Source organism: Calonectris borealis, chromosome 3 (assembly GCF_964195595.1).
Source record: "Calonectris borealis chromosome 3, bCalBor7.hap1.2, whole genome shotgun sequence".
Classification (NCBI taxonomy): Eukaryota; Metazoa; Chordata; class Aves; order Procellariiformes; family Procellariidae; genus Calonectris; species Calonectris borealis.
In genome coordinates, this window is record NC_134314.1 from 116,574,537 (window position 1) to 116,597,502 (window position 22,966).

A 22,966-nucleotide genomic window follows, 5' to 3' on the forward strand; every position below is an offset into this window, starting at 1 on the left:
GGAGAAAATGAGATCTTTTTGGCAATATCCATGATTTGCAGCGGTTTTGCCTGCTTCTATGAAATGGATTTTGAGAAATGCTGGTAGAAGTGCTGAAAGCCAAGCCTAAGGGATTTGCTTGCTGACTTACAGTGCATGTCAGGGTGAAGACCTATGGATAAGATCTGACTGGGCTGCAGTTTGCATGGTTTTGTGCTCTCTCATTTGACTTACTGTCTTTGAAGGCAGTACATGCAGATGCCTATGTCATGCCCAGAGCTCTCCAGTATTCTTGCTCTTTCCTCCCCCACAATGTTGTAAGACATTTCAAAAACATCTTACTTCTTTGAAGTCCCTTCTAATGACAGAGCAGAAACTTACTTTCTGTGCAGTGAAAAGGATACGTTCGCCACTTAAGAGCTGAATATGTCATGTTCACCTGAACAGAGCTCTGTGTTCAGTGTTTCATTACCACTGTGATGAAAAGACGAACACAGATGTGACACAGAAGCGATCTTTATTTTACAGTGCAAAACACCTTAAGTGTTACTAGACAAAATAAATGATGCTGTAATTGCCTTTGATTGCAAAGACATTTTTTCAGGCAACATTTGAAATTGAAAGAGGAAAAAAAAAAGTCTGGCTATGTGATTCTTGATTATTTGAAGTGGCTATGTATTGTTTTGTTTAATCCCCCTTCCCCCCCTTCTGGAATTTCACAGAAATATGTGTCAAGAAATACTTGCAATTTCTTTGAATCCCTGTTGATTGTCTGATTGTCTACAAGTTTCAGAATATTCTGAACAATACTGGGTAATAGTTTGGCCATGATGAAAGTGACGCATTTGGTGATTTACCTTTTTATTTTTAACCGTTTACAGCCTTTGCTCAGTGTATGTGAAATTTGGGGTTCATTCACAGTTTTAGAGCAGTATTTAGGGAAGAAGGCAGTGAAAACCCAAAACATTCTGTTTTCCTGACATGCTGTGGATAGTTATTTTTCATAGCATTTCTGCAGTTGGAAAGAATTAGGAAGAATGTCAGATATAATTTAACAAAAGTGTTTCAATGTAAGTACTTCCCTGCATGTATGGTACTTAAAAAGATGAGATATTGATTGCGGTTGGTGGTTGGGGTCCCTAATAGAGCACAATGAATCTATTTAACAGTTGTTATCTCTTAATTATAGCAGGAGCTGCTCTTGTAATTATAACAAGAGTAGTATTACACTTTCTGGGAAGTTATCATTTTAACTGGATTTTTTTTAAGCTGGTTTTCTTCACATATATTGATTTTACTGAAGAAATGAAAAAAAACTATGCCTTATAAATAAGAGCTATATTCTGTTTTTTTCACTGACCTTATTCTAAAAGAGATTGAATGAATGGAGTCAAGTAAAAAAACATATCTGAGGTCTTTTTAAAATGAAGCAACTAATAAAGCTCATTTTAGATACCTTTGTTCAAATTATTCTTAGCTTTTCTACTGCTGAGATTAATCTATAAAATACAGTTACATAAAAATAGTGTCCTTTTTAAATTATACCACCTACAGGGAGCTGTGCTGATAGGTAAATAATGCAAGGAAATGTAATATCCTATTTTTCTCCCAACAGAAACTTATGAAGATTTTGAAACAAGAGTCATTGAGGTAAGCATTACAAATCTTTTCAAGGACTTGAAATAATTATCACTATTTTATTATGACTTTGCAATTATTTAACCAGTCTTTGCTAAGTCAATCTTACAGCAATAGGAATTAGTCTGGTATTCTGTTTCAACTGCATTACATAATCTGTCGTTCTTTTCATTGGGGCTTTATCTTCTCCTTTGAGCAAATAATATCTAATTCAAAAGTGGTTTTGAGCAACTCTGAAATGGCAAATGCCTGCAGGTAAAGCTTTAATAGTTCACATACAAATGTAATAAGGAACGTAGTAAAGTGTTAGGGTTATTTCTCAGACAAAACTACAAGTAGGAAGTTGTGTAATTCTGCTTGTAAAACAAATAAATAATTAAAGGGGGGGAGCGGTGGCACAGGGCAGAGTTAGTGGGATGAAGAACCCATTTTGTGTGCCTCAAGTAATAAAATACTCACTTGTCCTAGATGTATTAACCTATGATACTTGTATCTTCTGGGAAAAATACTCCGATAAAATTTCCCATTCATAGTTTTATATCCACTTTGTGCTTATTGACAGAGTAAGGATGATGGTTATGACTGGACTAATGCAAGTTTTGTTTCCGCCCTCATTTCTAAACAGATTGTATTGCATCATCTCATTTCAAAAACAGCTATCAATCAAAACTAGTAACTCACAAAAGATGTCCGTGTTCTGGTATTTTCCATGTCTCTGGTTTTTAGTAAATAAGATCTAGTATATGCTGTAAATCCCGCTATCTTTATTTGCACATAATAAGGTTGACTCCCACATGTTTATCTTGTGAATTTACTCCTGGTTGGACTTCACAGACTTATTCTCTGTACTCTTGAATTTTGTGACTGGCTGACTAGGGCTTCTTAATGGATGTGTGGAATATTTTAAAGAACAGCATATGTGCTGAAATGCATTCTGCACATCCTAGTTATTCAGTAAAATCAGTGAATCACCTTAGAATAATGTTGTTGTGGTAAGTTAAGAAGCTACAGAGGCTTAAAAATATTTAATCTCTTACGTTTCATGATGATGTCACCTTTTTTAAACATACAGTAGCTTTCCAATGTGTAACTGGTTGTATGCAATTCCTTGCTTGGTGTGAAGTGATATCAGCTGACTACTAAATCTATGTCACTCAAGATATTTGCTGACTGACAGCAAAACTTCAAGCTAAAGGGTAAGGTCCTTAACACTACAGAAAGAAGTTCTTTAGTGACCCAAATTCTTAATGATTTCAACAGAAACACACTCAGAATGTGGTCAGAGAAGATACCTATTTCAATTATGATAAAGGTGGATTTTAGTTCGAAAACAAGATAATCCATCGGTAATAATTTTTTACTGGTGAAATGTGAAGTGTTAGTAACGCAGATATGTGGACCCATGTTACTTCTCTGTGGAAACGCCATTACTGAAGAAGGCAACTTGCAACTCATTCCAAAGCAGACCACACTATCGCAAGACATTTTATGCTTCCCATTTATCTTATTAGTTTTTCTTTCATTTTAAATACATTAGTTGCTATGGAAACCATAGAACTAGTGTAAGCATTGTTGGGGGGAATCATGACTTCAGAAATAAATAGATTCTTGTGACTCATTTGCTCCCAGTCCCGAGTCAGGTGATGCACAGCATCCAGAAAGGGAGCGGCTCTGGAAGTGAGAACAATTATTTGCTCTCTATCGTTGCATGTTTCCTTCCTTTATACTTGCATTGTAATTTTAGTGAGACTTGTGGTAGCAGTGTCCAAGTCATTTCCAACTCTATCTGTGTCCAGAAGTTTGTTTTTTAGGCAACTGAAATCTCAAAATTATTTAGTTAGTTAATTAGTTAAATACCTAATGTGTTAAAAGGACTTCATATTTGCTAAAATGATTGATCCATTAGAAAGCAAAACCTTCTACAGTGTGGCAAATTGATCACTTCCAGCTGGGGGCATCAGAAAGCCCCCAGATAAGATACAATTTGGCCAAGTTTTTATTTTCATAAGTATTGATGTTATTAGTGAAGGAGAAGGGGCTGGGAGAAATTCAGTGTTACTTGCAGCACTTTTTGGTGGGGTGAGATCTTAGAGCCATATTCAGCATTTCTGCCCTGAAGCCCACCTCACCAGCCTGTGGAGCCCCACCGGGCCTGTGACTCTTCAGATCGCCTGCAGGGTGGAGGAAGGCATCCTTGCAGAGCGTTCTGCAGAGGTGGTTGTGAAAGAGTGCTGCCGTTCTGGAAACAGCTTCTGTAAGGTGACTTCCTTTGCGTATTTAGGCACCTAGAGTAGAAGAATCTGAGCCTCCAGTAACTGCCACTGAGCTCTCACAGACCAAATGAATTCTTAAGGACTTTTTGTCAAAATTTGTGTTGTGCTTTGATAAATTAAGTTAAACCTTGTTGTACAAATACTATGGTGCATAAATCAACCCGGTAGATTTGTGTGTAAAGTAATGCGAATCATCGAATCATAGAATATCTTGTGTTGGAAGGCACTCATAAGGATCATTGAGTCCAACTCCTTGCTCCTGACAGGACTACCTAAAACTAAACCATATGACTAAGAGTGTCGTCCAGATGCTCCTTGCACTCTGACAGGCTTCGTGCCGTGACCACTTCCCTGGGGAGCCTGTTTCAGTGACCAACTGCCCTCTCAGTGAAGAACCTTTTCCTAATGTCCAACCTGAACTTCCCCTGATGCATCTTCATTCCATTTCCTCATGTCCTATCGCTGGTCACCAAAGGGAGGAGATCAGCACCTCCCCATCTGCTGCCCCCCTTGAGGAAGTGGTAGACTGCAATAAGGGCACCTCTTCTCCAAGCTGAAGAAGCCAAGTGACCTCAGCTGCTCCTCGTAAGTTTTGCCCTCGAGACCTTTCACCATCTTGGTCACCCTCCTCTGGACGCACTCTAATAGTTTGATGTCCTTCTTATATTGAGGCGCCCAAAACTGCACACAGTACTTGAGGTGGGGCTGCACCAGTGCAGTCTGGAGTGGGACAATCACCTCCCTTGACCGGCTAGCTATGCTGTGCTTGATGCACCCCAGGACATGGTTGACCCCTTTGGCTGCCAGGGCACGCTGTTCACTCATATTCAACTTGCTATCAACCCAAACCCCCAGATCTCTTTCCACAGGGCTGCTCTCCAGCCTCTCGTCCCCCAATTTGTATGTATAACCAGGATTACTCTGTCCCAGGTGCAGAATCTGTGACTTGCTCCTGTTAAATTCCATATGGTTGGTGATTGCCCAGCTCTCCAGTCTCCAGATCTCTCTCTAAGCCCTCTCTACCCTCAAGGGACTCCACAGCTCCTCCTAGTTTAGTATCATCAGCAAGCTTAATTAATGTACATTCGACTCCTGCATCCAGATCATTTATAAAAACATTGAAGAGCGCTGGCCCTAAAATTGAGCCCTAGGGAACCCTACTAGTGATTGGCCGCCAGCCTGATGTAACCCCATTTTCTATAACTCTTTGAGCCCGACCCATCAGCCAAATGTTCACCCATTGTATTATGGGCTTGTCTAGCCATATGCTGGACATGTTGTCCAGAAGGATACTGTGAGAAAACAATATCAAAAGCTTTGCTAAAATCCAAAAAACCCACATCTACTGGCTTCCCTTTGTCAACTAGATGGGTGACCTTGTCATAAAGGAAATTTAGTTAAACAAGACTTTCCCCTTGTGAACCTGTGTTGGTTATGACCAATTGCGTAAATTTGTCACTTTAGAACAGTCTCATGTTATTTACTTACCTACAGATGAAATTCCTTATTAGATTTATGTTCCTTTCAGGATTATCATCAGAACTTCCATTTGCAATTCATATTTAACTGCTTTATTATTGAAAAACTATACTGGTCTAGCTGCTGCTTTGAAAAAGAGGCTTCTCTCATTTCTAACCATGATCTGAGAGCCAAGGAATTAACCTGAGTCAATACACATTCTATGATAGATGCACATCAGGTCTCTTTGCTTAATATGAATGTTGTTATGCAATTTTAAATGGGTAGAGATGACTGTTCGTCACTTAACTCTTGTCATTACTACAGCTTCACCTGCCAAACAGTTCTGTGAAACATTGCCTGTCTTTTTAGCCAATATTATGTTGTACCTGTGTCCAGACAAGGTATTTGTTCCAAAGTATCTGTGTTTGAGTTTCTATTTCATTTCACTCACAGCATATCATCTTGTGTTCTGCTACCAAAGTTCACTAGTGATGCCCTTTTTGGAAGGGATCACACTCTCTCTGTCCACTACCATGCACTGTATATACTGTTGGAACAGCTGTTTTTCTTTCTTGCAAATCCTTTTAAAATCCTTCGTCTGGCAAGGAATAACATGTTCTTAATTAGTAGGATGCACTTGAAAACAGTTATTCTGTCTCAAGATTTTGCATTGTGGTCATAGTAAAATCTCATTCAGATTTTAATCTCTTTGAGACTGCAACTTTGTTCTGCACTGCATATCTCTAAGCAAGCTATAAATGCCAAACATTGATTTTCGTGCCAGACCTTATGTCTGATTGCATTTTTCTTGGAACATGGCCAAACATCTCCTTTTTTGAGACAGGAAAAAGTGAACCCGTCCCTTGACAATAAAATCAGAGCTGCTGCCTAAAGAACTGTGAAATCAAGTGTTGACCTGGTTTGGAGAGAAGGGAAAAGGTTGCCCTTTAAATGGAATTGTAGTCAAAGAGGGAAGGAGATGGCCATGTCCCAGTCCAGATCAGGACCAAATGTACAGAGCAGAGAGTCCCTTTATCTGCCAGTTTTGCAGGGTTCATTGCAACACAAGCCTGCATAGGTTTAGGAGTAGGATGCGAGATCTGCAAAAGAGCTTAAAGGTACATCAGTATCTGGTTTCCATCACTGTCTCTTCTGAGAAAAAAGCAGATACGTCAATTTAGGGAAATAATGTACTTTAATAATAATACTCTTACACGGTGACTTATTTAGAGGCTCAGGATAAAGGGTGGAACCAGAAGTACTGAATACCAGCTGTGAAACGTATCTCATGTGGAGACAAGAAACACTTTTCTGTCCTTTTAGTTTTTAGCTCTCAACTCCCTGTCATTGTTTGTGGCACCTGTCTTTGGAATGATGGTCAACTGACTTTTGCTTGAAATTGTTTGCTATTCCTTGGTGAGGTACTTTCCATGAAGAAATGTTTTATTCAGAAATTATTTTCACCAACACTTGAGAAATTTAGTGTTGTATTTGGTGTGATAATAGGAGTCTATCCATTGTCTTAATTGAAATATATGTGTCACGAGTGGGTAAGATTTTGCCAGAATTAAAATAAAATACCTTTTAAATGGCCTTGAGTAACTAAAAAATAGTGTGTACAGGGTGCAAGAGTAAGAACAAAGTTAATATAACTGAGAGCAGCATTCATTTCTTTTAAAGTCTCTACAAGCATAACCTATTGGAAAGGGAGTTACTTTAAGTCTATTTAATTGGGAGAAAGGGATTAGGAGAAACATTTCCTTAAACAGAATAGCCTGATTCACAGCAACTCCTTGTCTGAAAGTTAAAAGAATAATCAGGCAAATCAGAAGTTGAGTTGATTGACAGCTCTAGTCCAGAAAAGCCTCTGAGGGTTCTCTCCTGTCCTGATGAATGAGGAAACGGGTTTCTTTGTCCTTGATTATCTTCCTGCATTTTGCTGTGATGACCATCAATTGGGAATCCATCCAGTGGCTTGAATGATTTCTAGATTAATCCTATGTATCCTTGCTTGTTGCAGTGGTTTTGAATATCATCTGAGACATGGAAGACAATGATGTTGTATTGTAATGTCAGATTGGGTAATTAAAAGTCATGAGTTGGTTTATATATTTAAAAAAATCCTCTGAAGGGGAAAGGAATAAGTTTTACATGTCTGCTGTGGATAAGAAGCAATGGATTTAAATAACGAGCAGGGGAAATTTAGACGTAAAGAATGAGTTGCAAATGGAAAGTTGAATACTAGAATGGATTGTCTGGGAGTATATGGGATGTCTGTCACTGGCGGTTTTTAAAAACAAGTTAGATAAATCTGTCAAGAGCGGGTGGGGAGACAAAATTGGTAACCTTCTAAGCCATTTTCCTATGATTCTTTAAGACTTTACAGGTGCATTTCATTCAATCTGTAGACATCTTTGTGCACTCCACTTTATTTTACTTTATAAGTAGCATAATTATTAAGGTTAGGGCAGATTTACCTTCAGAAATATGCACTCTGCTCCCAAGGAGTATTCATCTGACACTATCATGAGGTGAAAGTAGATCTGTACTATTCTCAGGATATGTGATGGGAGAGAAGAGGAATGCTTTCCTTCCTGGCAGCAGCTGGGAGTAGTCTGTGATCTAGTCCATCTCTCTCTCTCTCCCCAGCATCTCTTTGGATGCATTTGAGAATGCTGTCCTGTTGGAACTTCCAGGGGGCTCTAGCAAATGTCCTGCCTGAGTTAAAAATATATTTCCTTCCTTCTCCTCATTTCTAGAGTCTCCTCTTCCCCTAAATGTAGTGAATCCCTCCATCACTGGACTCATGTTTCTTCCTCGTGTTCTGTTTGCCCTGAAACAGCATTATGCAGACGTTGTCTCAGATGTCTCTGCTACTTGGTAGTGCTCTTTTATGGTGACGATGAAGACGTTGAGCAAAATCACTTTCCAATATCTGCTGCTCAGAGTGATGATAACATCCTTGCAAATGAAAAATAGTTTCTTTTTCAGGCTTTTTTTGTCAATTGTCTTTAAACTTTTTTTATAGACCTTTCTTTGCCTTGCTGCTCGAGTCATTTTTTTCCTGAATTAAGTTCTCATAATTTTTTTTCGTTTTTAATTTTTTAGTATTCCAGCACTTAGACCTTAGAGTAAGATGAATATTTGTAGGGTCCCTTCTGTTATCTCGACAAAGCTATTTTATTCTTTGATTATGATCACTATTTATTTTAAAACTAAAAGGTCACCTGTTTAAGGTCACCTTTGACTTTTCAGAGTCTTCAACAGAATGTGTGAAGTGGTACTGGTATGCACAAGAACAAATGAAATTAAAGTTAGTTTAATGAGCGATATCTTTTCAGTTAATGAGTGAATTCAGTCTAAATCTTAAGATAACATTTATCAAAGGATCTGACCTTCACTGGCAGTTCATATTTAATGCTCTATATGTCATGTATATCTAAACAGATATGAATATGCAAATGAGTTTGGTATCAAGATTTTTTTCTGTTTTCTCAAGTATCTAATATATTCTTGTCAGATTTGTCATTGGTGCCTAGAGATGATAGAAAATAAAATGAGCAGCAAACTTGCACTTAATGTCACAGGTGGTTTGTTGCAATAATAAATGAGTTGCATGCTTCTATACCTTATTGCTTGTGTGCATATGTCTAGACTTCCCCAAAACAGCTTTTAAAGGATGCTATTATTGGAAAAAAAGACTGGTGATCATCTGATCATGTGTAAGCGGGTCATCTGATTCATTTACTTACCAAATCCCCATTTAATAGTATTTTAGGGATTATGTTGAGAATGAAGAATGCAACAAAAATGAACATTTACATGAGCATTAATGAGATGTCCTGAATTGCACCATACACTTTTTATGCATTCATATTTTAACAAGCAAAATTAATCTATTCTTCTCAGGTTTAAAACCACACGTCTGCTGTTTCATTTGAGATGCTGAAGAATCAGAAAAGCCTTCTCTATTTTTTTTTAGTTCCTCTTAGATCAGGAGTAGTTGTACACACAGTAGATTGTGGTGGTGGGTTTTGGAAAACCCACACAATTTGTTAAAGCTTCTTTAAGTAAATGAGTTTTTGGAGTAGACTGGGCTTTGACTCTGATGCAGCAAAGACCATTTGGACCGCTTAGCCTTTAGCTGTGTCTGTGTTGGAAGGCAACTTGTAATAGTTGAGTTGCATGGGCACCACTCATAAAAGAAGTCATTTTTCTTAATGAGCCCTGCAGTTGGCAGTGCTTTCAGTTAATTGAAAGGGCACATTGCAGAAAAGTGGCTGTTGTTTTGTTACTGTGACATGTCAAAACTGATTGTCAGTTTGGATACTACAGTGGATACTTACTAAAGTTGGCCATTCTGTGCTGGCATAATTATTTACAGTCAAATTTATTAAACAACAAAATAAGTTGTTATGCAATGCTTCCATGTGCTATAGAAATCTGTTTCACTGTTTTATTATATCTGAATAATAAAAAAGCTTTTGGAAGCAGGCTGCTATATGAGATTGCCACAGATGTGAACTGAGAAAGAGTGGTTTTTTGCAGAAAAATAGCAGCAGCAGCAAAAACTTCTATATTCAAAGCCAGCAGTGACCCCAAGATAATTGAGTCCTATAATTTTCTGATAACAAGTATGAATTTTGAAATAAACAGAACTTTTTTAGCATTCTTATTTTAAACAGATGGCATACATGATGCTATTTCTGTATGTCTTTTCCATTATCTTTATCTTTACAACAGTACAGGAGATTAAAATAATGTTTGCTGGGAAATTATACTTTGCAGCAAGAAACTGAAAGCCATTTTTAAAGGATTGTCTTATGAACAAAGATACAAAAGGCTTTTTCTGTTGTGATTATGCTAGTAAAAAGGCTCCCTTGCTAAAAGAGAGAAATCACTTATTAAAGTGTTTTCTTATAACGTAGAAACAGAAAAGCTAACTTGATTTTTCCCTGCTTGTAGAATAAAGTGCAGACAAGGTCAGATTTTCATGTAAACTAGAGCTAAAGTTGTCATAGAGAAAAAGCTAGCTTGAGTGAGTGTGAAGGGACAGCAGCAGGGACTGCATATTGCTTTTGTTTCTGGCTTTCCTATAGACTATTGCGTTAATTAGAGTAGGTGACTTGTGCTATCTGTTTCTTTTTTTCCTTGCCAACCTGAAGGCACATTTCCTGTTTTGCCCATATATGACGCATAAGAAGAATTTCTGTGAATAGAACTGGTGGTAGTATTTACTGTTGTTTAACATATGTAGTAATAGTGGTAACTAAAATTTACAGCTGTAGTTGACATATGCCATTCTTATTTTAACTGGAAGGCTTCATTTCGTGTATCATCCATCCTCAGATGAATTTTTCTTCTATTTTTCTCCAAAATCAACACGGTAACATAGTAAAAAAAGTAGCCTACATGATATCCTGTGTTATGATAGTATTTGCCTTGTAGTGCAATCAAAATCAGAAAGTGAGACCTAGTAATCAGTAAGGCCTGAAAGCACATAACATGAGGTTAGTGGCCCTTTGATTCTTTCACGAAGGGGAGCTTTCTAAGGGAGAAGATAAAATTATAAATAATGCCCTTTGCTAAAGAGAGATCTCGGGTTTTTGTCCAACACTGAAGTTGTCCTCTGCCAGTTGTGAAAACTCTGCCTTTTGGTCACTTACCATTATGGTCATGCTTTTTTGTTTTCATTACCTGTTTCTAATAAAGGTAACTTTACTTGAAGAATTTTGTGGAAGCATGGCCCCATTGTAACAGGGTCAGTGCAACCTTTCCAGTGTCAGAATAGTTCCCTTTTTCAGCCAGATGGTTAGGATATGGTACTGTAATTTTTAAACAAAAAAAACATTGATTTGTGTTTGAGTCTTAAATTACAGAAAGTTATAGACTTGCTTAAAAAGTTCAGGTCAGGCAATACACCCCATTTGTATAGAGAAATGGTGCAAAAGGCAGCAACGTAAAGACACTGATACTATCCTTAAATCAAAACCTGTTCTGTAAGTACACTGGTGCTTTGGTTTATATATAGACCTTCATATGTCATGAGCTGGGTACTGGGATTTTTGTATTATCTTTTTTGGTCCTTGAAATACAAAATAATTTTATGTTGCTATTTTAGTTCAGGGTTATTTCTCATTCTTTCTTATGTTGTAGGTAAAACTTTATGTGGACCTTTTTCTTTTGGGTGTTTATGTGGTTTCTGTTTGTTTGTTTTTACTTTCTAAGAGTGTGGGAAGGGAGGGAAGAAGAGAGGACAAAAGAGGTCTTTTTTAACACTTGCATAGTAAAAATAACTAACTGGTTCTTCCCTAGATAGAATCAAGCAAAGTAAATTGTATTGAGTGGATAGTTGAGTGGATATTCTGAAAAGCATATGGATGATATTTTCCCAGGAATCGAGTTAATGATGAACTCTACAGAAAGCCTTTGAGAAGAAATGCTTTTGTCTTATAATCAAGATAGTGTGCAGTAAATGAAGCCAGATTCTAAGCTCTCGCCTCTCTCTTTTTTTGCATGTTACCTGCAGTAGTATTCTTTACAGACTTTATTCTTAGTTGAATTGACTTGAGATTGGGTATGCTTCACAGAGTTGTATCATAGTATTGGCAGTTCATATCCAAGTCCTGATGTGGCAAGACTTCATGCACAACCTGTAATTTCTTAAAGCTGGTGGTTTCTGTCAAGTGAATTTGGTCGTTTGCTTGTTCTTCCCCTGTTTTTTTAGACATTCAGCTGGATTCAAGCATGCTTGTTTTGATTATCTGAGACCTGTTTGGATGCAGCATTTACCTCAACTGTTGTATGGCACTTTGGAGAAGCAAGACTGAAAAGAGCAATCGGGAAAAAAAACAATTTTCTGATCAGGGTCTCCACAGCTTGCATCTGATGTGGGTTGTGCTGCCCATGTGCAAAGTAGTGTTAGGTGTGCTTGTCACGGTCCGTTTGGGTCACTCAAATTTACAGGGCAACATACTCTGTAAATTAAAATTTATTTTATGAGCTGACTATGAAGAAAAACAAACAAACAAACACATCAAACAAGCACTCAATCCCCTTTGTGTTGACTAGTCTAAGACGTGAATTCACTAGTTCATCACTTAATTCATGAGGTTTCTAACTCAAAAGGTCTCTAATTCATAACTCGTAACTCGCAACTTTTAACTCGTGCATCTGTGAGAAAAATAGTTGTCAAACCAATAGTAAGAGTGCTCATCCTTCCTCCTCTGTCATGGTGCAGGCATCCCTTGTATCACACTGGGAAGCATGAAAGCCTCAGCAGTCTGTCTGCTGTCAGATGCACTTCAATATCTTTTTGGGTAAGCTGCCATATTTATACCATCCAGCTTGGTAGTTTGGTCTGTACCATTGCCATGAGTTAGGGGATTCTGAAGAAAAAACTGCCAGACAATCAGTATGTAAGGATGATGGCTGCAGGGGACACTAAGCTGGAGGTGGCAGGGGCTGCATAATGACCTTTAGCCCTTCCTGGCTATCGTGTTTGCCTATGTGTTGCCCTCACTTTGACCTAATGGAGCTGCTCCCAGCATACATCAAGCCTTAGCATGAGCTGTGTGTTAGCCAAAATCTGAGCAGGAGTAGAATGAACAGTCAGTAGTCCTAGCTGGAAAAGTTTCAAGATCTATGTTCTTGCAGTTGAATGTCACCTGTACTCATTTGATCATCTGAATGCAGCCGTTGGCAAATATCAATGGGGCAGTAGAGAAGGTTGTGTGGGGACTCTCATTCTGTTCTGGGACTGTTCAGGAATGGTGACACTAGGAACCACTAGGCTTTCTGTACCAAGCCACGGAGAATTTATTTGCCTTAGGAACAGTAGCTTTATGTTGGCATGTGGAAAGCAGAGGTGAAGTCAGAAAAACAAAGGTTTGTTGGGACAAAATTATATGAAGGACCTTGTCCTAAGTATTTCTAAATGTGTTGTCACAAAAGTGCATGCAACTGTGGAGAGTTATCTGTAGAGAAGAGAAGAAAGTTATATCACTCTATAGTCATTTGTTCTGCACCCACTAAACAAAAATAAATTGTCTAGGTGCAGCAGGGGGTTATTAATAAGAATACAAGGCCATAGTTTCAACTTTCTGTGAAGTAGCAAAAAACCCACGAGTACGTGTTTGTTTTAAGACCACAGAATTAATCTTAGTAGACTTGCTACTTGTGACAAAAATAATATTCCTTAATATGCAGTCTAAAATACCTTCGTTTCTTTTTATACATCATTGGAAATTGCTTTCTAGCTATTGTTTTTGCAAAGGGTGCAATAAAAAAGGCTTGTGAAAAGGAAATGCTGCATGAAATTACAGCGTCTGAGATCCATTGTTTGACATCCTTGACTGAAAAATTATGTGGTATACAGGATACTCTCTGAGTAATAATTTACTTCAAATGAGATGTTGGCTCAAAAGTACTTTTGGGGTATTGGAGCTCTACATTTTGCTTTTAGAACTACAGAACAGTAGACTACAGAACAGAACTCAGAAGTTCCCTAGAAGATACTGACAGTGTCTTTAGACTGACAGTTAAAATTTCAGATAGTTTTTAAGATAGCACCTGAAGCAACCTGTCACAGGAAATAATGAGAGGTCAGAGCTGTGCACTACAATTTATTTCTGATATTCTTGGAGTTCTCAAGAGTTTTGGCCTGCCTTTAAAGTAGAGTTTAGGGATGCTACCTTTAACTGGTTCTGTTGATTAAATAATTAAAACTTTTTATCTCTTTTACCTGTCAGCCTGTATGGATGAAATAATTGGCATTTGGAACATTCAGAAGCTTTTAAGTGAATTATAATTCGGCATGATTATGGATCATCCTTTGAAAAGGAAAGGAAGCCATTTCAGATGTAGTGTGGCTTTGAGCATGCATTATTGTGGGGTTAATCCAAAGGATCGGTGTTCAGATGTGAGCTGTAGTATGAAGCCACATTTAGACACATTCTGTGTCAGTAGAGCATTTGAGCTATATTATTTTTCCTAGTGAGTTATAAAAGAGAGAATTTCACTTATGTGACAGGGAAAAACTATCAGCACTAAACATGGTTTAGTTGATAGTTTCTCTGCAGATTGGGCTTGTTACTAATTTGGATGAGAGCTGCACTTGGGGTTTATCCCAGAGCTGTGATGAGTCAGCCTATATGAAAAACACTTCAAGTATCTGGTCAAAAACTTTAATCTGTTTTGCTGAATGTGAGGGGTAGAGGAGTCCAGATTATTTTCTGTATTGTAGTTTCTCCACTTACCATGTCCTTGGGGGATGGATGCACTGTGAACAGGATGGCTGGTTCTAATCTTCCTGCTTCTCAGAGGTTATAGCTACTGAATCAAATTCTTCGAGAGAGAAGCACTTTATTTGTTCTACCGATGGCCAAGATGGAGAGAGTACTGACTGTTAGCTTATGTGATAAAAGGCCTGTCTGCCCACACACAAAGGAGCGCAGAGGCAATAGCAGGTAGAAGAACCCAAGTAACACCCTGCTGGCTCTGCTCCTAGGACCATCACAGGAGAGCCATAACTGCATCGGTGGCTCATCTGCACAGACCAGAGGAGCACGGAGACAGGCAAGGGAAACAAAATTACATGCTCAGAGAAACAGACACCCTGTTTGGCTCCTCCTGGGGCTGTACTGGGGTAGCCTCAGCCTCGTGCTCCACGTGTGATGACTATCAAGATCAGGCTCTCCAGAGCACCCCACAGACTGAGAGGGAGCGTTACTGCCAAGGGGTAGGGGACACATTATGGACTGCAGGGGAAGAGCATTTCAGTATTACACAAGACTTACGGGATTTCTAGGGTAGGAATCAAAGGGAGAGCAAGGGAAGGATCTAGGTGATTTGGGGGGAGGAACAAGTGTGAGAAAATAGAGGGATAAGGGCATAGAAAGGGTAGCTCGCATGTAAGCAGGGCTGGTCAGTATGCTTGTCTTGCCATGACCTGTGTCTGATCAATACAGTCTGTCCTGACTTCTTATTAAACTCAATTTCTAACTCTTTTCTTGGGCTAGGGACTCTTGTTTACTGTGTGCACATGTGTGTAAGGGGGGGTCTAAGTGCCAGCAACTGGAGTATTTATATTTCCCATTAGTGGACCTTCAGCCCGATCAGCCAGAGAGAGGAACAGGATGAGGCTATTAGTGCTGTTTGTGTGAGTGCTGTTCATTTCTGTTTGTGTTGATCTGCAGGACTTGCTGTGTATATATGCATATATGTGTTGTATAGGTGTGTTTATGTCTGTGCCCACTGGGATTGCATTCCCATCTTTCTGTAAGGGTACATGGATGGAGGGAGCATCTCCTCCTTTAAGGGTGCATGATTAAGGACCTTTTCAATGTAAAAAGGGACTAATAAGGGAGGAGCCATAAAAGAGAACATACAGAGACGCAAACTTGACAGACAAACTATAAGGCAGGCAGTAACGAGAACCAAATCTGGTCAGCCACACTAGTTGCTAAGGGTATGTGGAATGTGAGAATGTTAATTTCATTAAGATTATCTGATAGAGATCCAGTGGGATACTGAGGAAAAGTGGGAAGCTGTAGGCAAAATATACGGAAACACAAACCTGACAGACAGACATAATAGGGCAAAGAAAAGAAACAAACCTCGTTGGTCACAGTCATTGATGGGCTATCAGAAAGCTGCAGGCAAACCAGTACTTTGCAACTGATAAAGTTGCAAACCTGAGGGTCCAGGATGTTGGAGGGGTGTCATTGGAACTATGCAAACTGGTGAAGGAGTGTGCAGGGGAAGAGGTTGGGGTGGAAAAAAGGAGGAATAGACAGAAAGGAGGAGTATAAAAAGGGCTGGCTGCCTTTAAGACGGGGCCAGCCCGTATGCTTGTCTGACTGAGCCCTGCACCTGATCACTACAATCTATCTTCTTATTAAATCCTTTCATAATTATCTCTCTGTCTAATGTCACTGTGTCATGTGTGTTTGTGAGGTCTGCAGGGACTAAGGGCAAGGACTTCTTGGCAGGACTGGCGTTGAGTGGACACTGGGCCAGCAACTGGAGTCAGACTGGGGGCACAGGTGCCTCGTGGCCTGCGGTGTCAGCTACTGGAACAAGTGAGGGTCCTAGCTTCAGTATTTGGAGGGGCCATAGCTCTCTGGATCTAGGGAGGGTCCTACAGAATTTGAGTCCCTCATGCCAGCTACATGAGGGGACCAGTGGGAGTGAAATTGGTGCTAGCAACTGCGATCAGACTGGGGGTGTGGGCACCCCTGACTGGAGCGAGTGGGGTCTCAGTGCAAGCTATTGGAGCAGGTGCAGCTGCTGGTGCAGAAATGGTGTGCGTCCTGAAAATCAGCTACTGGCAGGGACCAGGGTGAGTGAAGCAAGTCAGGGGCTCAACGCTGGTGCCTGGGGCAGCACCGCAGGTCACAGCTCGTCTGCCTGGTGCCAGCTGCTGTGGAAGCAGCAGGGAGGTGGGGGTCTGTATCTTCCTCAAACCTGATGTTTGTTTGGGGGGGAGGTATAATTTATGAGCAAACTTCAAGCTGGACTAGCCAGTGAGTAGGAAGCCTGAGGTCCGGGGGGGCCAGGCAAGCAGAGGACCAGTTGCTTGTATTCAGGGGGACCTGCGAATGTGGAGTTCCTGTGAGACGAGTGTGTGAGCACTGCATGTTTGCTAGTGAGGACCAAGCTGGATGAGCTGGCAAGTAAAAGATCCATGAAGTGGGTAAGAGGACCTGTGCAGTGGTATCAGATGGACAGAGGGGCCATGCTGGTACTTGGGGGATCTGCAAATGTGCATGCGCTTGTGGATCTAGAGAACGGTGTATATGTGCCTGTACTAGTGAACTTGTCTCTACCAGTTGAAGAGCAGGAAGGGGACGTGGCTGTCTATACTTGGGTTTTATGCAAGTCCTGTATGTAGGTGCTGTTTAAGGCAGTGCCTTGTCTGTGACAGACTGTAACTAGACATGTCAGTGCCCTGCATGCGTGTCTCTGGGATATATACTCAGCTTTGCTGCTTTCTGAACCTGCAGCCACATCCCTCAGCCTGGCTGGGCTGGGCTCCAGTGGCCAGGCAGGACAAAGTCCCAGGCCCGGAGCTGCGGGAGGTGGTGTCCACTCCTGACATCCCTTAACACCTTGCTACTTGTTGGACCTGGGAGCGTGAAGCTATGGCAGCCTCGCCTCTGTTGGGCTACTCCCTAACATTTATATTAAACATCAGTATGGACTGGTAAATTCACTAACTAGCTGTTCTTAGGTCATATCTTAGTAATCGTAGCAGAAGACAGACTAATTTGCCTTCTCCTGAAGCACTGTCCTTGTCACTGTCCACCATTTGCACACTTTTAGGGAAACCATATGACACCCTTGTCACTTGTCAGCAATACTAGTTCTGTCCTCCAACTAGCTTGTGCAATTTCTGACTTTTAGGTACTGTAGGTTTAAGTTACAACGGGGAGATGTTCTGTCACTGTGGTACAAATCCGCTCTGCCCTTGGTACTTTTCACAGAGAAGAGAAGGCTGATACAGACATGATCTAGCTAACATGGGCTTGATTTTTGTTTACAAGTTTATTACTCAATTCTTTTGGGTAACTGGCTTCCCAAGCCTTTTAGCTATGTCCTTGAGCCTCTCTAGGCTCACTTGCATGGAAGTGCTTTTTTTTCAGCACTGCACCCTGCTCTCATTTTATCTTGTCTCACCTTGTACCTTAGAGAAGTATTGGGACCAGAGGACCTTATGCTGTGAGGGGATCAGCCTGTGCAGGCACTCTCCTCTGTGTAACAGCAGCAAAAGAAGAGAACTGTCAAGAGTGTGGCTTGGAGGTGGCAGGTTCCTAAAAATCCTGACTAGAATATGATTTCTAGAAAGGAGGACTTTCCAAGGGCAATCAGTTTGGCCTGTCATTCATTCTGCTTTTACAAGAACAAAACCCCTAGGGAAATGTTGTGTTTTTACCTTTTTCTAACAGAGTGCAGAAACTGATAAGTACTTGAAATCACAATAACCTTTAGCCGCCTGTCTCTGACTGTAGCCTATATCCACACATTCAACTCCGCCTTTGAAACTGTTGCTTGCCATTTCTCCTCTTATAAATGTTTGAGGTGGTTTCATTTTGTATTTGAGAGGTGCTGTTCTTCCCTCATCTCTCGAAAGAAAGCTGAATTTGCACTATCACCACTAGATGCAGGGAGACAGTCAATTTGAGGTACACTGTGATTAAGGTTGAGCATGCATCTGTTTTCAAATTTAAAAAACTGGCTTTAAATCTGGCTTGAGTGGCAATCTAGTAAATAGGGGTAGTTGTGTCTTAGTTTCAGTCACTTTTCAGAGGTCATGCTGTTTTAAAAGTGGCACATTGTTCATTGTGTGTTAATTAATTGCAGTGCAGTTTAATGATAGGCTTTCAGCTGCATGCTTTATTTCCAAGATGGAAGGGAAGCATTGCTAAGCGCACTCCAAAAGAGCGCTGCTTCCTTTGATGTAAGGAGGCACGGGGCTGTGGCGGGGAGGATCTAAGGATACTGTTGTTCCAGCCGTCATGGCTGCCTGGGCACATTATCAGGCTTGAAAGACCTTTACAGCGCTTCAGGAGAGATGCAATAGCACTGATTGTGATGGGTGACTGAACACATTTTCCTTCAGAGCTGCTCAGAAACAGCTGACGAGTGCAGTTTTAGGAAGGCTTTAGAGCAGCTCATTGCATGTGTCTTTATTGCCACCTTCTGGAAAGGGAGAAGAATAATTTTTGAGTCGATTCTACATACATCATGTCCTTCATTTTTGACAGTACGCATGCCAACTTTTCTTTTTGTACAAGTACTTATTCAGATTTTATTGGCAATGGAAGACAAAAGTATGTGCAAAGCAAAAATAGTATGCTCTTGATACTCCTGGAGAGGTCACAGTACTTCACTCTCTTTTCATTCTTTCATCATTATTTTGCATTTTCTGTAAATAGCCTGTTCCCACAGACACTTTCAGCTTAGGGGGCTTGGTTTTTTAGCTTGTTCTTGTAAGCAATAAAATTGCAGAAAGAAAAATAGCATGGAATAAGCAATTAGCAAAGCTGATATTTCTTTGAAGTGCTCTCTAGAATATATAGGCACCTTGAATTTAACAGCATCTTTATTTTAATGAAAGCAAGGTGGAATTTTTCAGAAGCACGTGTTCCTAATCTGTACCTAGTGATGTCAGTGGAATTTTTTGGTTTGTTTTTTTTTTTTAATGAATTTTAGTAAGAATGTTTAAGCCATGACTAAGTATTTTATAATAATCTACTTTCAGATGTATAACACTACAACCAGATTAGCTTACTGAAGAATTATTTATAGGGAAAAGCGGGGAGCACTGCTTAATTCATGTATTAACAATGAATGTTTAATCTAACTGTTACTGTAATTTATGGAAGTCGTATTGAGGCTTCAAGAAAGTAGACCCTGATGCATTTGAGAGGAAGGGGAGAAATGAACCATAAAGTAAATTGTATCTTTTGACTGGTACAGATATTAACACAGTCAAGCAATATCCAGTATGCTATTTTATATGTATATATATTTTTATATATACTATATATTATAATATATTTTATATATAGTTTATCTACTATATACAGTATATGAGCTATATATAAAAATATATGTCTATATTTAAAAAAACATATATTTTAATATATAAACAAAACCAAGGAAACTAGAACAGGAGCTAGATGGACAAAGGATCTCAGGTGATATATTAGACCATTTAAGGTAGGCAATGATAAAGCAGCGACTTGCCGATAGTCACATAGGGGAGTCTGTAGCAGAGGCAAAAGCAAGTTTAGATTTCCAGAATGCTAACCATAAGGCCACCTGTCTCCCCAGTCGTTGTTGTGTCCCCCCACTCCAAACTAACTAGCTTGCTTCCATCTCTGCTTGAATTTCTTGCAGAGTTTCTGTAAACATTTCTAGTTCCAGGAATTAAATGTCATTTTCTTTTTCCCCCTATCTTAAATGAAGTCGTCTTTTTAGCAGCTGTCATCTCAGTAATGAGACTGCCTTCTGCAGTCTGCAAGTAGATTTCAATCCTAAGTTTTAACCCATGTAAAGCAACAATATGCCTTCAGCAATTCCTGAGGGCGCTTCTAAAATATGTTAAAATGTGAGGGGGGCAGTAAGATGTTAATGTCGCTTTCAATTTTTTTCCAAGTTTTTTCATCACGATTGAAATAATACATGAAGCTAGCGGCATTGAAACATTATCTGTTGTGCAGCTAACCACAACAGAGGGGATATTTTAATGAAATTGTACTGAGGTAACAACTTCTGTGTCCGAGCATAGGTTCTTAGCCTTTATGTATTTAATGCCTTGAAGCCACTATTCCACTGCAGATGATACCCATTGACAAAGACAGTATATATTGTAAGGTTTCATCACAGATCTCTAATTCCTTTTTGGTGAACTGACTCTCTTTAAAAACAAAAATACAGTTGGACTGTGCCATAACAAGATGCCCTGTGGTTTTTTTCTTCAGGTGAAAAATGTGTTTTGTATGAAGGCAAAGGAAGGCAGAAAAAAATCAATACGTGCATTAGTGGCTATTGGAAATGGTAAAGGGGCTGCAGGTATGTGTGTTTACAAATTAATCATTGTTTGTGGTTGGACTTCATGAGGCACGGTGATTTAAAGGGACTTTTTTATACTTAAATTTACCCTTTTTTCCACTGGGCAATATTGAAATACCTGTAAGAATTTTGAATTTCATCTATAAAAGTAAGCTTTATAATCAAATTATGTATGTATTCATTTGGACACTTTGTTCTGTATTAAAAAAAAAAAGAAATTGGGAAAAGTAGTAATATGTAATTAGGTGTGAAGCATATCTTATCCAGTGGTAAAAACATTTTTTATTTAACTCTAGAGTGATAGAACTAACCACTGGTAGATCCTACCAGGAGGGATCATCTATGCTTTCCTGTACACACTGTTTCTTTTTACTGTAGATACTATTTATGTTTAAAAAAAAATCAAAGCCTGAAAGTATTCAGCCATGCATATCTGCATTCGTTTCACCTAGCCTTAGGCACCTAACTGCTGCAGAGTATAGTTGTTTACTCTCAAGTCAAACAAAAGAATCGGGCACCTGCAAAAGGTGCCTGGAATTGCAGGTGGGCTGACATGCGCCAGGAAGTGTTCGTCCCCTTGCACTGATGGTGGAAGAAAACTCAGCTGAGTGTGCTCTTCACAGAGGTGCCTGTGCTTGACTAAAATGAATCGGGGCCTCCATGGTTAGTAGAGCAGATAGAGTCATAAAGAAGTAGGAGTCAGTGGATGTGGATTTGTCTTTCTGGTTTTGAAAATCACTTTCATGTTGGGGTTCTTGGGGTTTTATTTTCATTTGCTTTAACAGCAGTGACCACTTTGCAGCGAGGGGCAGCATGACTGGTTGTGTGTTTTTTCTGGGTTATTTTCTAGCTAGTGCTAGTATTTCTAGCTAGAATTAATATAAATCTGAATGATTTTTTTTTTTCGTCTCTCTAAGTCTCAGGGGAGTCCCTTGGAAGTATTACTGCTTTTAGTTAAAAAGGGCTTGTTTACTGGTAGTCTCAGCTAGCATCTTGATTCAGAAATTCGTAATGAATCTGTCAAATCAGAAGACCCTAAGTTTTCCTTCTGATTCAGCCTCCTCAGGAAACTTTCTTATTTTATTGAAGTTAATCAGAAAAAAAAATTCCACTTTATGGGCTTCCTACAAATACTGTATCTACACTTTTAAGAAAAAATAGAATATTCAGGGCCGTTTGAGTCCGGTCTCATAGTAACTTCAATGATCTGTGGCTTGACCCATTTGTCGGCTTTCTCCATTATGACTCTTTATAATGGTCTCTTCAGCAAGCAATTTGAAGTCTAACCATAGAAGTGCTGTCTACGGCATAGAGTAAATAGGACAAATCAAAAGAAACATAAGGTTATGAAGGATTTTCTAATAGAAACTGTGAAAAGAGACCTTTTTCCTTTTCTTTCTCAGCAAGAACTGAAGAAAGAATACTGGTCAGAGGCGTTCAGTTTAGTTGTGATTTCCTTGTAACGGAACTCTAAGCAGTTATGCATGCAGGGTAGTGATGACCAAGCTATGTCTAAAAGCAATCAAACCATCTCAGTGCAGCATCTAACTTGGATTAACTAGCCCTGGATCCCAGCTGATGTCATGGTACTGCTTCATATGTTAGTAAGATCATTCACAGCAAAGACATAGATGACAGATACCTGACATGTTGTGTCATGTTCCTCTCCCCAGAAGTTTGGAAAACACTGCAATAAGTAATGACAATTCTTTCTTCAAGTGAAGTGTTTAGCAATCTTGGCCAGAAGAGCCTTTGAGTTGGTCAGAATTGGTCTTTACAAAATGAGGAGAAAAGAATTCACTCTACTGCAGCTTTTTACGGGGTTGTATGCAAAGTAAAAAGTTGCAAGAAAAATTCTTAGTTGAATCAGTTATTGCTGTTGATGGGAAACTCAGTGTAGAAAAGGCTGAAGTAGTTTCTGTGTTATGGTTGCAAATTTTCTAAATGAGCAGGTGGCATTTAAAAAAAAAAAAACAACAACAACCAACCAACCAAAAGAAAACAAACAAGGCTGACAAGCACATATTGGTACTTCA

At 39.5% G+C, this 22,966-nt stretch overlaps 1 protein-coding gene across 4 annotated transcripts in view; it reads left to right on the forward strand.

Moving 5' to 3' along the window:
* The window catches only part of MRPS5 (mitochondrial ribosomal protein S5), a 67,440-nt gene that overhangs the window by 26,073 nt on the left and 18,401 nt on the right, over window positions 1-22,966 (forward strand). For all 4 annotated transcript variants that reach the window (XM_075147547.1, XM_075147544.1, XM_075147545.1 and 1 more), the window contains 2 exons: window positions 1,595-1,629; window positions 20,840-20,930. In XM_075147547.1, the coding sequence (XP_075003648.1) occupies window positions 1,595-1,629; window positions 20,840-20,930 (126 nt within the window). The remainder of the gene's footprint in view (window positions 1-1,594; window positions 1,630-20,839; window positions 20,931-22,966) is intronic.